The sequence below is a fragment of the Terrapene carolina genome, unplaced genomic scaffold (assembly GCF_002925995.2).
Source record: "Terrapene carolina triunguis isolate 2854851 unplaced genomic scaffold, T_m_triunguis-2.0 Scaffold131, whole genome shotgun sequence".
NCBI classification, from domain to species: Eukaryota; Metazoa; Chordata; order Testudines; family Emydidae; genus Terrapene; species Terrapene triunguis.
Genome location: NW_020664482.1, coordinates 12,736,861 through 12,751,613, shown reverse-complemented (window position 1 = coordinate 12,751,613; position 14,753 = coordinate 12,736,861). Strand labels below are relative to the sequence as shown.

Sequence of the window (14,753 nt, the reverse complement as noted above, 5' to 3'; positions counted from 1 at the left end):
TGGGTGTGAGCTGCAGCATCAGCACCCAGCCCTGGAGGCTAACTTTGCCACTGGCCCATCTGCAGCGCTGGCTGGAGCCAGCACTGAACACCCCAGAGCTTCGGGGATCAGCAGGACTGAACCGTGCAGGGATGACCTGCAAACAGAAGAACTCTTTGGAAACAACCTGTCCCAGCTAACGGGGTGGGATCCGTGACGGACCGACAGCCGGGCTCCGTGCAGAGGACACTGGGCAGCGCTGCAAGGTGGCACTGCACTGAATGAGCGTGAACTAGCCGCTGCTGTTATTGGGCTTGTTAATGGTTCTCCGGCTGCCCTAGGGTGACCAGACAGCAAGTGTGAAAAATCGGGACAGGGGGTGGGAGGTAATAGGCGCCTATATAAGACAAAGCCCCAAATAGCAGGACTGTCTCTATAAAATCGGGACATCTGGTCACCCTAGGCTGCCCCCTTCTCCCGCACTCGCCCACCAGGTCTGAAGCCCGCGGCTGCTGCTGGCCCATGGGGGGGCGGGGAGACGCTGGCACCCCCCGGGCCTCCTCCTGTGGTGGGGAGCGGGATCCCCGCCGAGCTGGGCAGGGGAAGCCTTGCGCAGGCGCCGGCGGCCGCCTCCAGAGCAGCTGCCCCGGGCATGGCCAGGCGGGCTGCGCTGGGGGACGCGGCCGCTGCTGGGCGCAGCCGGCCGGGGAGGAGGCGCCGCGCTCCTGCCTTCTAGGCGCTCGCTCGCCCCCGGGGCCCGGCTGGCAGCGCCGCAGCCGGCACCATGCGCCAGTCCCTGACTCCGCAGCGCTCCAGCGCCGTCCCCCTGCCTGACTCCGCGGGTAAGTGCAGCCGGGCCGGGCCGGGGGCTGCCGCGGGCTGGGGTGAGGCGGGATTGCAGGCAGCTGCCTGCCCCGGGGCGGGCACGTCCAGCCCCGCTCCCCCTGCCCCAGGGCCGGCTGGCGGGTCCCCTGGCCAGGCAGGCGGCGCCCTCTTGCTCTGCCCCCTCCCCGGGCGCCTTGGGGGAAGCTGGCAGGTCACCCAGGCAGCGGGGCCCAGGCCTCCTGCCCCTTGCACAGACACACAAGGGACAGCACGAGCAGGCAGTGAGACGGCTGGCCTGCCTCGGTGATGCCTCTAAACTTCTTGTTCCGGGCCCCATTTTGCAAAGCTTTTGCAAGCAGTGGCTTCTGTTTACGCTGGTGCTTACCGTCCATTCCTGCTGCCCATTGGTAGCGCCTACATAGGGTGGTTTTTAAATCTGCTCATTTGTAAGAGCAAGTTTAATCGTTTGAGTCTCAAGCATGACTCTGAAATCCATTTTCAGCTAAATATGGTGTCTAACACACGGCAATGCAGCTTTACAACAAACACTGTATGATTAAGTAGCTTCCCGTTTGCAATTGGAGCAGCATTTCAGGAAATGTTGCAGAATTCATAGCCTCTCTCCAAGAACTTTCCCCCTTATCTCCCTAATTCGGTGGGGGAGCACGAAGCTGATGTGTTTTTCTGCCTTTTTATGTATCATGAACGCTACCTGCTCTTGCTTTATGCTTTAATAAAGCACTAATTCTGGGTCAGGTGCTGCAGTGTTGGGGAATGCTGTAGACTTGTGCTTGGGAGCCACTGAATGTATCAACACTGTTTTGTGTGAGGTTTGTTTGAAAGGGTGTTTGTGCCAGAGTCACAGCTCAGGATACAAGGTAGTTGACAGTGTCTTACGGGGGTAAAAGTAGCTTGCGCTAGAGATATTGTGAACCTCAGCCAGATAACAACTCTTATCTTTTTCCGTCCCCTTTTCGTCCAATAAGCTGGCCCACACTAGACGTCCCCCCTCCCCTAGGTATCACTTTGGGCCATATGCATTCATGGGGCCGTTTGGCTATTTTGAAAGATATTTTTTCAATGTATTGAATTTATCCTTATGAGAATCATGACAAATAAATACATATTTCATGCCTCTTCCTTGTTTTAGAGGAAGATATGCTTTAATGCGGTGATTACAAATCCAAGTACGTTCAATTAAATAATTGCACAAAACCACTAGTACAATTCTAAATACAGGAAATGAATGGTAAAAAGGCTTAATGACCAAGGAATCAGTGTTAAATGTGTGCTCATTGTGTGCCATCTTCTCTGCTTCTGATAATCATTTTATTTTTTAGTCAATGGTCTAAGGATATACACATGACAATATAAATAAAGATAAACTACCCTAAACTTTTAAAAGTAACCTAAGAAACTGGTGTTGGCTTGTTTATTCCAGTGGGGATGTGTGTTATATACTAAAGAGTTGTGAATAACAGGATGCTCCTAAGGTTTAAAATGGATGATCTTTTTGAAGGACAGACACATTTTAAATATGTTAGCAAAACATACGACACAAACACAAACAGCACTGATCTCGAACTCCTCCGTTCTCCTTCCCAAAACAATTAAGCATGCATTCAAACCCCACTTGTATGCTATTTTATAGATAAACCACTTCAAGTGTACATTCAAACTAGCTTGCTTATTAACCGTTGATTAAAGTTGGTTAATACAGCAACTCTGTATGAGACAAAATGCAGGACTAATTTAAGTTATTCTTTATAAAAGAGTTGATGACATTTTTTTTTACTTTTCTTTCCACAAGCTGTGCCCATTTGGCTAAGTTAAACCTGTAAGTCTTTGAGAATTTAAGATATCCATCTGGAATGTAAATTTATAAAAATAATTAAATTGGGATTTAATACATAAACTACAAACAATGGAGCATTAGGGAAAGCTACATTTTAGTATTTGTCAGGCAGTAAATACAAAGAAAATGTTCTCCTTAAGAGTCAACAGATTTTAAATGCTTTAGCAGGGCATATTTTGCATTGTTAACTTATTTGGCACATTTAGCAAAATACAAAACAGAAAAATACTTAGCCATCTATACACACGCACACTAATTTCATCCTGTAGCCAGTAAAAGCCAGGGCCTGGTGATAAGATCTGGCCTGGATATTAGGAGCCACTTTGACAATCTTTGAAGGAAGTGGCTTTAGGGGAAGCTGTTTGAAATCTTTTTTTTTTTCTTTTATAAGCAGTTTTGTATCTGTTCTTTGTTAGTTAGCGTTAGCCTGGGTAAGCACTTGTACTAGAGATGGTCTCCCCAGTCTCATGCTGTTATCTCATGAGGCATTATTTCCCTGAGTTTTTGCCAAGCTTTCAAGGCATTTTTTCACAGGGTATCAGAAATAGAAAACAAATCAATAACGTTAACAAAGGAGGATTGAGCATCCATCCTGGAGCGGAATTCGTCCCTCTACCACAGTAACAAATTGTGTTAGTTCTGAAATGGAACTTTTCCCTAGTGGGCTGCACTTTCAGACTGTGCTTTAAAAAAGTTAAAGGAGTTTGCTGGAGTTGATGGCTCAGGATGGGGCGGGCGATGTCAGCGGGAGGAATGGTGAAACTACAGGAAAAGTAACTGGCGAGGGGTATGCAGAGCTAAGGGCCAAATATTTGTAGCTGGCTGGCTGTTGCTCCTCATGATAACTGACCATGACGTCTGCAGCTAAAGTTAATTCAATCAGCCTGGAACCGGAATATTACTGGTATTATTCCTTGCTCCTACAACTCTTCCTCACATGAGTAAACCTTATTTACGTATGCAGTCCCAACGAAATCAATGGGAGTCAGAAATACTTGCACAAGTAGAGGTTACAAGATTGTGATCCCAGTGGCTGTTCAACAAGAGGTTGAAGTGTGTGGTACAGCGATGTCATCTGATGCAATGGGACGTTGATCAGGCTGCCCTGATGTCAGTGTGTGTAGGGAGGGAGAGTTTCTATAATACACCTTAAAGAGTTTCTTAATATACAGTGAAATGCAATGTACTGGTCAGTGACCATTCAAGAGACCTACAGAAAACTGGTTGCTTAATGGAGGTGGCCTTCTTAAGGGCTTGTCTACAAACACAAGGTGTTCCACTTTCACTGTATTGGTAGAGTTCAAGCAGTACAATCCCTCTTGTGTGCATGCAGTTTTCCTAGTATAAAGGAGTTTTTTACTGGTATTCCTGTATGGGAAGGGGAATAAGCTGTACTGTTAAAAGGCACCTTTATATTGATAAAACTGCATCCACAGGCAGGGTTGTACCAATATAACTAGCTAACAAATCATACCCCTAACCTACATAGTTATATCGATACAAAATCTGTGTGTAAACCAGAAAGAAAGGCGAATTGGGATTACAGCTGGTGTGCCTGGGGAATATGGCCTCAGAACAGAAGGCTGTCTCATAAGGCTGATTGCTGTATAGGTTTCACTGTATTTAAGGTGGGGGGGAATTTGGACCAGCACTTCTCTCCTTTGTCTCTGTCTAGTGAGCTTTGAGTGTGGGATTCTCCTATGTTAGGCTGGTCCTTTCTTCTCCCTGCAGATTTAGCAGTTCCTCTGGGCTGGTTCTATATAATACCAGATGGAGACTATTGGGGAAGGCCTTAGAATGTTTAGAAGTTGCTGTTTGGGTGAGTCTAAGAACTACAGACTTCGCATAACTCGGATTTAGAATCACCCCGATAGCTCCCAAGAGCACTCGCGATCCAGAAAGCCAGGCAAGGCAGCCTTTGGAAATATATTATCCTGCCAGCAGGACTTGACTTGTACTCAGCTATGTTTACATAATTTATAAAATGTAATCAGAAGGATTGATTAGCAAAGTGATTTAAACTTTGCAAAATATACATTGAATAAACAGGGTTAAAATAGTGTTTGAACATCACAACTGGTTTTCCCGCTGGCTAATGGAATCATTACTTTATATTTACACTCTTTCAGGCAACCTATACATATTTAAACTTATATTTTAAAAATCTAGTCCATAATCTTAAGTATTTATAGGCAGTTTATAGACATTTTAATAATCCACAAATTCATTTTACAAACAGCATCTAAAAATACCTGCAGCTTAGTTATAGTTTAATATTTATGCCATGGGATGAGGAAAAATGGTTGTTACTAATGCCCATTTACATAAAAGATTGTGGATGCCTGTATTTATTATCATGTGATGAGATCACCTTTTAAAGTGGATGGTGGCTGTTTAATTTGACAAAAGCAAATAGACTAAATAAGAATGTATATAATACATGTACTAGTAATAAAGTAATATTCCTTGTTAGTTGAATTGTCACAGACATTAAGAGCTAGATCTGGTGTAAATCAGCATAAATCCACTGAAGGCAAATGAGCTATGCAGATTTCCACCAGCTGAGATCCGTCCCTATATATCCAAACAGTGATAGATATCACTTAATTCCAGACAGTGATTTATATATTCAGCTAAAGCGAGAAATGGCTGACCGAAATAAAAAAGAGCTGAATATTACATTGTCAGAGAGAAAATCAAGCTTTGGCAGCATGTGGTGGTGGGAGGGGGACTTTGGGAAATGGTTGCTGTCCCCAGATGGAATTAGCGAATTCTATTGTGTATGTGTGTTTTTAGGGTCATTCAATAGAAGAAAAAGAAATTCCCTCTACGTAACTGTGACTCTCCTCATTGTGTCAGTATTAATTCTTACGGTGGGCCTAGCTGCTACAACAAGAACCCAAAATGTGACTGTTGGAGGTTATTACCCTGGGGTTATTGTAAGTATAGAACTCGTAGGTAGGTCTAGAAAACTTATTGCCTACAAAGTCGTTTGTAATGCTGCAAATGTTATAAAAGGGTGACCCTCTCCTAAATACTAACATCTGCTCAGCTACTTTATTGCCATTTATTATGTATTATTATTTTGCATATGCTACCTCATGTCCATGTGAAAATCCCATCCAGTCAAGTTGCGGTCTTCTCCAATTAGACTTGGGCAATAATGATACAGCTCCAAATTCTCTAGATAAATGTGATTTTTGGCTGACATATGGTTTGTTGTAAAACATTTTTAGTTTGCATAAGTCTGATTCATCCAGTGTGGGATAAGAGAGAGATGCCAAAAACAGTTGGGAAATCAAGGCCCAAAACATTACACACATGAGCTCAGTGGGACTAATCGTGCATAAAGTTACATTCAAAGTAGTTTACAGGATCACAGCCCCAAACTGGAAAAAACTTGGAACAGCTGAAGAAAGGAAAGAAATTAGTGCTAGATTTCCTTATTTTACAAGCTGACAAGGGATTGATCCATGTCAAAACAGTTAGCGTGCCAATTTCTATTTTAAAATGAAAATGGGAAAATAAGATTCCATCACAGAGGGATGTTTAACCTCTTGAAAGTCATTCATAGAGTGTAAACATTTATTTAGTGATGGGAATATGATTTTGGCACCTAAACATCTTGAAGTTCACTGGTTGGAAACCAGACCTGATTGCTAGCGATTGAAAGTTGTTACCTTTTTACAGCTGTCTGGCCTATACGAGGAGTGTTGTTAATCTCAATAGAGTTTGTACCTCCAATGAAAAAATGTCTCCATCAGCAAAAAAAACCCTTCACTGTTCCCACTGGCACTCAGATTCTTGAGGGCACTGATTTAATTAACATACTCAGCATAGCAGGCAGGGCCACCTGACGTTTCAGATTGCATCCCTGCCTGTTAGTTTGTTAATCAGCTGGATGGAAATGTGCAGTGACCTCACGTACCTTTCTGCACATGAGAACATTGTAATCTGTTGCTGGGTTATCCAGTACATACTTAAAATAGCCAGGGTTTCACAACACTCTGGAGTTTCTCTTGACTCCTTCAAAGAGACTGCTGGAAGGAACGCACATGCTATGAGACTTCCCGAAGAAGCTAGCTTCTCGAGCTCCAGAGGAATGGCTTCATTCTGACTGTAGCAGCCTGGGAAAGTCTTGTTCACACATTTGAATTACAATAGAACATGCAGAAGTGCAGATCATTCAATGCCCCTGTCATGGCAGAAGAGGAAAACCCCAAACCATTGAGTTAACAATTAGTTTTTTTCTGAAAACAGGCGAGTTTTTGGCTGTCTGGATTTTTTTTTCCATAAAGGACTCATTCGGTCACATTCTACTCTTAGTCCCATTGATGTCCCTGGGAGATCTGTGCAAAGATCAAAGGTAGAATTGTTTCTGTTGGAAGTCGATGTTAAACAGAGACATATTAATAATATTTAGCACCTTTAATCCAATAATCTCAAAGTGCTCTATAGACTATGAGTAAGTAATACCCATTTTATAGATTAGCAACTGAAGCATAAAGAGGTTAAGTGATTTGTCTTAGGTCATGGAGCAGAACTGTAACAGTTCTGAGTTGGAACCCAGGTGTCCTGAATGCAATGTCTTGTTTAAAAGAAAACTGCTCTTTATATGCCATCTCTCACCTACTTAGTTAATTTGTGTGGAGTCCTACATTTTGTTTGAAGTTAGTAATAATCGATTTTACACTATTCTACAGTGTCGACAGTATTTCTAATAACTGATTTGCTTAGTACTCGTTTCTTTCTTTCCTTTATTTTGTCTGTTCTGTGCAAACAGAGTTTACCAAGGTGGCTGATGAAGAACTGTGTAAATTGATGTTTGTCTGAATCAAATTATTACTTTCTTGGGCTTTTGTTCTTTTAGTGGGAATTTTAATAAAAATGTACCCTGTGTTGCTTTTTACTGTTAACGTGGGAAACAGAAGGAACTGGGGCCAGATCCTCAGCCGGCGTAAATCTGCATAGCTCCACTGACTTCCCTGCCCGTTTACGCAAGCTGAGGATCCGGCCTTGGAGATATAGGTAACGCAACACACAGTCATGCTGTAGTGCGGGATGCCTAACCTTTGTGACACTGGGGGCTGTGTGGGTTATTTGCTGGGAATGCCTAATTTATGCATTCACAGGAGACAGTGTGGCCTATTGGAAGAGCACTGGACTGGGACTCAGCAAACCTGGGTTCTGTTCCCAGTTCTGCCACTGGCCTGCTTGGTGACCTTGGGCAAGACACTCCTGCTCTCTGTGCCTCAGTTTCCCCTTGTGTAACGTGAGGATAACACTACTCCTTTGTACAGCACTTGGAGATCTACTGGTAAAAGTGTTATTATTGACATAACTTCAGATATGAAAAATAAAGCACAGCCACCCATTATAATTGCTTTTATGTTTATAGGCCCTGGTTCAACACAGCATTTATGCATGTGCTTAAGCCTCATTGACTTCAGTGAGACTTCAGTATGTGTCTGAAATTAAGAACATAAGAATGGCCATACTGGGTCAGACTAATGGTCCATCTAGCCCAGTATCCTGTCTTCCGACAGTGGCCAATGCCAGGTGCTTCAGAGAGAATGAACAGAATAGGTAATCATCAAGTGATCCATCCCCTGTTGTCAGTCCCAGCTTCTGGCAAACAGAGGCTAGGGATACTTCAGAGCATGATTTTGCATCCGTGCCCATCCTGGCTAAGCCACGGATGGACCTATCCTCCATGAATTATCTTGTTCTTTTTTGAATGCTGTTATAGTCTTGGCCTTCACAACATCCTCTGGCAAAGAGTTCCACAGACTGACTGTGCATTGTGGGAAGAAATACTTCCTTTTGTTTGTTTTAAACCTGCTGCTTATTAATTTCATTTGGTGACCCCCTACTTATTGTGTTATGAGAAGGAGTAAATAACACTTCCTTATTTACCTTCTCCACACCAGTCATGATTTTATAGACCTCTATCATATCTCCCCTTAGTCATCTCTTTTCCAAGCTGAAAAGTGCCAGTCTTCTTAATCTCTCTTTATATGGAAGCTGTTCCATACCCTTAATCATTTTTGTTGCCCTTTTTTGTACCTTCTCCAATTCCAATATATCTTTTTTGAAATGGGGCAACTAGATCTGTACACAATATTCAACATGAGGGCATACCATAGATTTATATAGAGGCAATATGATATTTTCTGTTTTATTATCTATCCCTTTCCTAATGATTCCTAACATTTTGTTAGCTTTTTTGATTGCCACTGCACATTGAGTGGATGTTTTCAGAGAACTATTCACAGTGATTCCAAGATCTCTTTCTTGAGTGGTAAAAGCTAATTTAGACCCCATCATTTTATATGTATAGTTGGGATTATGGTTTCCAATGTGCATTACTTTGCATTTATCAACATTGAATTTTAGCTGCCATTTCGTTATCCAGTCACCCAGTTTTGTGAGATCCCTTTGTAACTCTTTGCAGTCTGCTTTGGACTTAATTATCCTTAGTAGTTTTATATTATTTGCAAATTTTGCCACCTCACTGTTTACCCCTTTTTCCAGATCATTTATGAATATGTTGAACAGCACTGGTCCCAGTACCAGACCCCTGGGGGATGCCACTATTTGCTTCTCTCCACTCTGAAAAATGACCATTTATTCCTATTCTTTGTTCCCTGTCTTTTAACCAGTTACTGATCCATGAGAGAACCTCCCCTCTTATTCCATGACATCTTACTTTGCTTAAGAGCCTTTGGTGAGGGACCTTATCAAAGGCTCTCTGAAAATCTAAGTACACAATATCCACTGGATCCCCCTTGTCCACATGCTAGTTGACCCTCCCAAAGAATTCTAGTGAATTGGTGAGGCATGATTTCCCTTTACAAAAACCATATTGACTCTTTCCCAGCAAATCATGTTCATCTCTGTGTCTGATAATTCTGTTCTTTACTATAGTTTCAACCAATTTTCCCGGGCACTGAAGTTAGGCTTACTGCCTGTAATTGCTGGGACTGCCTCTGGAACCTTTTTAAAAAATTGGCGTCACATTAGCTATCTTCCAGTCATCTGGTACAGAAGCTGATTTAAATGATAGATTACTCTGGTGGGATGGCTGCCCCACACAGGCAGGAGAAGGGTTAAGGCAGCCTTGGAGAGGCTGTGCAGAACCCAGCCTGTCAGGAAAGGGCTCATTGGGAGAGCCAATCAAGAGAAGGCTTGCTGGAGCAGCCAATATATAAAGAGCTGCTCAGCAGAGCAAAGGCAGTGTCTCCCTGGAGGGCAAGGGGGAAGAACTGTCTGCCGAGGAGCACTGGAGATACTGCAGTGCTGGGTAGGGTAGCGGAGAAATAGGGGAGCTCTTGGCTGACCATGGCCAGACTGAGGCCCTGAAGCAAGGACAGGGAACGTGCTAGGGCTACGGGGGAAGTGGTCCAGGGAAAGTGGAAAGCAGGAATAGGAGGCGGGGCAGTAAGTGGCTGCCAGCTATAGGGTCCCTCGGCTGGGACCCAGAGTAGTGGGCAGGCCTGGGTCTCCTCCCCCCACACTTGCCAGTGAGGAGAGTGGCCTAAATCCAGACTGCAGTTTGTTCCGGAAGCCAGGGGCTAGACTAGAGACTGCAGTTGGCCGCTGAGGCAAGTAGAGGGACTGAGGACTGCCTGTCTCCCGAAAGCGGGGAAGACAGCGGGCTGGGGCACAGCCAGAGGAGCGTGTCCCGAAGAGGACACCGCGGTCCGGGAACATGTGGGTCCAGATGGTGGAGACGGTGGAGAAAGTGGAGGTAACGGCGGGTGAGACACCGCTAGTAAAAGGCACCCTGCTGGTCCAAGAGAGCTAATTCCCAGCACGACCAGCAGGAGGCACCGTGGCGGTGGGTCTGCACCGTTACGTTACATACCACAGTTAGTGATTGAAAATGGATTCGAATTTGGAAAGAGAATCTGAGGCCATGTCTACACTACAAACTCTGATTGCTGCAGTAAGGATATTGCTCATGCATCCGCACACTTGGCTCCTTGAGTGGACATTGCGCATGCTCACCAGGAGTGCTTGTGTCAATGCACAGTGCAGTGCACCGTGGGTAGGCATCCCAGTGTGCAACTTGCTATGATCCAGGGCACTGTGTTTTGGGAAATTTTGGCAATGCATTGTGGGACAGAAACAACTCACACAGAGGAGACTGGGAACAAGAGGTCACGTTCCCATCATGCAGCTTTCTCCATCCATAATGCCATCTAGGGTGACCAGACGTTATCGGGACCATCCCGATATTTAGGTATTTGTCCCGCATCCCGACTGATCTTTGGTCGGGATGCAATTTGTCCCGATATTTAGGAATTTGTCCCGCATCCAAACTGATCTTTGGTCGGGACGCAATTTGTCCCGATATTTAGGTGTTTGTCCCGCATCCCGACTGATCTTTGGTCGGGATGCAATTTGTCCCGATATTTCGCTCTGCCGGCTTTTTTTTTTTTTTTTGCTCCACCGGCGGACACCGCCCCCCTTTCCATCCCCCCATGTGGCCTGATATTTTCTTCCTCTCTTCTGTTCACCCTAATGCCATCCCTATCCCATCATTTTTGTGTGGCACTTCTCACTGTCTGCCATCCTGACAGACGCATGGAGCCTGCACAGCTCTGCACTACTGTCAGCCACGTTGCAAACACAGGACGAATGATCCCCTGGTATTTGCAGAGCCACAAGAAGAAGCAGAGCAGTGGAGGACAGTTTGCTGTGGGACACAGTGAAAACCAATTCAAGGTTATTGGTGGCATTCACGGAGAAGTTGCAGACAGTTGAGCATTGCATCTGGGCCCAAGAAACAAGCACTGACTTGTGGGATCGCATGGTAAGGCAAGTTTGGGATGACAAGCTGTGGCTGCAAAACTTTCAGATGCGAAAGGCCACATTCCTGGATCTGTGTGCCGAGCTCACCCCAGCCCTCCAGCGCAGGGACACCAGAATGACAGCTGCACTGACAGTTAAGAAAAGTGACGGTAACTCGGCGAAAGCTGGCAGTGCTGGATTGCTACTAGTCAGTGGGAAATCCACAATGGTGGCTGTTGCCATGCAAGTGTGGGGGGCCATTAAAGTGCAGGACATAGTGGATGGATTTGCAGGAACGGGGTTCCTGAACTGCGGCGAGGCAATAGGGATATGTCTGCCATCTGTTTTGGCACCAGCCCACCTTGCCACAGAGTACATCAACAGGAAGGGCTACTTTTCTGTGGTTATGCAAGGGTTGGTGGGTCATCGGTAAGGCTATGATTTAGTCACGGAGGTCGCGGAAGTCATGGAACCCCTGAGCACCCGAGCAGTGGAGGAACCACAGCTCCTGGCTGTGGCAGGGGGAACCCCCGCAGATCCCAGCCGCCCCGGGCAGCGGGGGGAACCCCTGCAGCTCCCAGTAGCAGTGGTACCCCAGCAGCTGCATGCGGCTCCTAGCCCCTGCCCAGCTGCCCCGTTTCAGGTGGTGTGGGGACCCGCAGACCCCCATTTTGTCAGGTATATTTTTAGTAAAAGTCGCAGGCAGGTCACAGCTTCCGTGAATTTTTCTTTTTTGCCTGTGACCTGTCTGTGACTTTTACTAAAAATATCCATGACAAACTCTTAGCCTTAGTCATCGGGGATGCTTCACCAACATCAATGTGGGCTGGTCAGGGAAGACACTCGCATCTTTAAGAGCACAGGACTGTTCAGAAAGCTGTGAGCAGGGACATTCTTTCCCGACCAGTGGATTACCATTGGGGATGTTGAAATGCCAATAGTGATCCTGAGGAATCCTGCCTACCACTTGCTCTCCTGGCACATGAAGCCATACACCAGCCACCTCAACAGCACCAAGGAAAGATTCGCCTACCGGCTCAGCAGGTGCAGAATGACAGTTGAATGTGTGTTTGGTAGATTGAAGGGATGCTGGCGTTGTTTACTCACCAGACTGGATCTCAGTGAGAAAAATATCCCAATGGTTATAGCTTCATGTTGTACCCTGCCCAGTATCTGTGAGGCAAAGGGGTGAAAGTTACTGCCAGGGTGGAGGGCTGAGGTGGAGCAGCTACCTGCTGAGTTTGCACAGCCAGACACCAGGGTTATTAGAAGAGCTCAACGTGGAGCTATGCAGCTGAGGAGACCTTGAAAGAGCTTTTTGACAGTCAGCTGCAGTAATGTGGTGTGGTGAACTGTGCTCTGCCTGGCTCTGCAGTTTTGGGGGCTGTTAGGAATTGTGTGGTGCTTGGTGTACATTTATGAATATAATCCTGTCTGGTAATGCACCTATTAATTTTGCAGTGCTTGTATAACTCACTCACTCACTCATGCCCGTCACCCCAATCGGGGTATGGTCCGCCAACCACAGATCTCCAGAGTCCTTTATCCTGGGCCATTTGCTCTAGCTGGTTCCAGGTATAGCCCATTTTTATGCTATCAGCCTGAAGGTCGCGTCGCCAGGTGTTTCTTGGACGGCCTCTTTTCCGCTTGCCTTGGGGGTTCCACCGCAATGCCTGTCTAGTGATGTTGGTTGGCTGCTTGCGTAGTGTGTGTCCTATCCAGCCCCACCTTCTCCTTCTAATTTCTTCCTCTGCTGGAAGTTGACGGGTCCTCTCCAAGAGGTAGATGTTGCTGATGGTGTCTGGCCAGCGGATCTGGAGAATCCTTCTAAGGCAACTATTTATGAAGGTCTGGCTCTTCCTGATGGTTGTTTTAGTTATCCTCCAGGTTTCAGCTCCATACAATAAAACTGATTTCACGTTGGAGTTGAACAGTCTAATCTTTGTTGCCAAAGACAGCTCTCTGGAGCTCCAGATGTTCTTGAGCTGTAAGAAAGCTGCTCTTGCCTTACCGATCCTTGCTTTGATGTCTGCGTCCGTGCCACCCTGTTGGTCGATGATGGTGCCTAGGTAGGTGAAGGACTGCACTTCTTCCAGAGGGCTTCCATTCAGTGTGACTGGGTCATTACTGATGGAGTTAATCTTGAGGATCTTGGTCTTGTCCTTGTGGATGTTGAGGCCAACCTGTGATGACGTGGCTGCTACTACGTTGGTCTTCTCTTGCATCTGCTGTTTGCTATGCGAAAGGAGTGCAAGGTCATCGGCAAAGTCCAGGTCATCAAGCTGGGTCCACAACGTCCACTGGATTCCGTTCCTACGCTCATAAGTGGATGTCTTCATAATCCAATCAATGACAAGGAGAAAGAGAAATGGTGACAACAAGCATCCTTGTCTGACTCCGGTTCGCACCTTGAAGCTGTTTGTAAGCTGCCCTCCATGGATCACTCTACAGTATATGCTTGTATATTCATAATTATTACTCTGTGTTTGTCACTGATTCTGAGAGTTCTGGCACCCTATACAATAACAAGTTGTGGGCGCTTTCAGTAGCGCTTGGCATTTTGCAGCATATGCTGTGAAGTAATAAAGATGAATTATTTACCAAAAAATAGATTTTATTGCATATCAAAACCAGTGCAAAATTCCAACGTGCAATTAAAAAACAAATACAATAAAAACTTGTGCAATAAATTAACAGAACTTAACAAGAGGAAAGAACACTCCTCTCCAGTTCAGTTCATATTGGCTACACATACAGCAACCGTGGCTCTTACAGATCAGTGTATGTGAAGCAGTGTCATCTTTACTGGCTTGCAGTGTGGAGGAGTAAGGGTAGGGTTGCAGCCCATGGTGCCATGTGAAATGGTAGGTGGGTGGGTAGGGAGATGCTCAAATGGAGTTCCCCAACGACTGCAAAGGGAGGCAAGCCCGTGATTGTTGGACCTGTAGGTCATCAAGACTCTGCAGCATCTGTGTTTGCTTCCGGAGAAGCCCCATTATGTCCTGGTGCATCTCCCTCTGTCTCTCCTGGGGCTTTCTCCTGTCTGCTCTTTCCCTGTCCATACTGTCTGCAATGTTCATCCTCCAAGCCCTCTGCTCACAGTCTGATGCAGCATTGGCTTGCAGGCTCTCATATCCTCCCGTGTCCTCTTCTTTCTTCTCCTTATCATGGTCAGGTGTTCCAAGGGTCTGGAGGGGGGGACCCTTTGTTGGAATTTTTAATAATGGAAATATTAATATGGGAGATTGCCAGACACTAATTTAGTCATAAATTCCTTTCTTAAGTCCAAAGGCCAAAT

At 45.6% G+C, this 14,753-nt stretch overlaps 1 protein-coding gene across 2 annotated transcripts in view; it reads left to right on the top strand.

Moving 5' to 3' along the window:
- Positions 1 to 647: 647 nt before the first annotated feature.
- The window catches only part of TMEM255A (transmembrane protein 255A), a 54,157-nt gene continuing 40,051 nt past the window's right edge, over positions 648 to 14,753 (top strand). Inside the window, exons 1-2 of one of the 2 annotated variants that reach the window (XM_026653095.2) lie at positions 648 to 821; positions 5,456 to 5,598. In XM_026653095.2, the coding sequence (XP_026508880.1) occupies positions 764 to 821; positions 5,456 to 5,598 (201 nt within the window). In that variant the 5' untranslated portion in view covers positions 648 to 763. The remainder of the gene's footprint in view (positions 822 to 5,455; positions 5,599 to 14,753) is intronic. The other variant, XM_026653094.2, reaches the window with a different exon arrangement.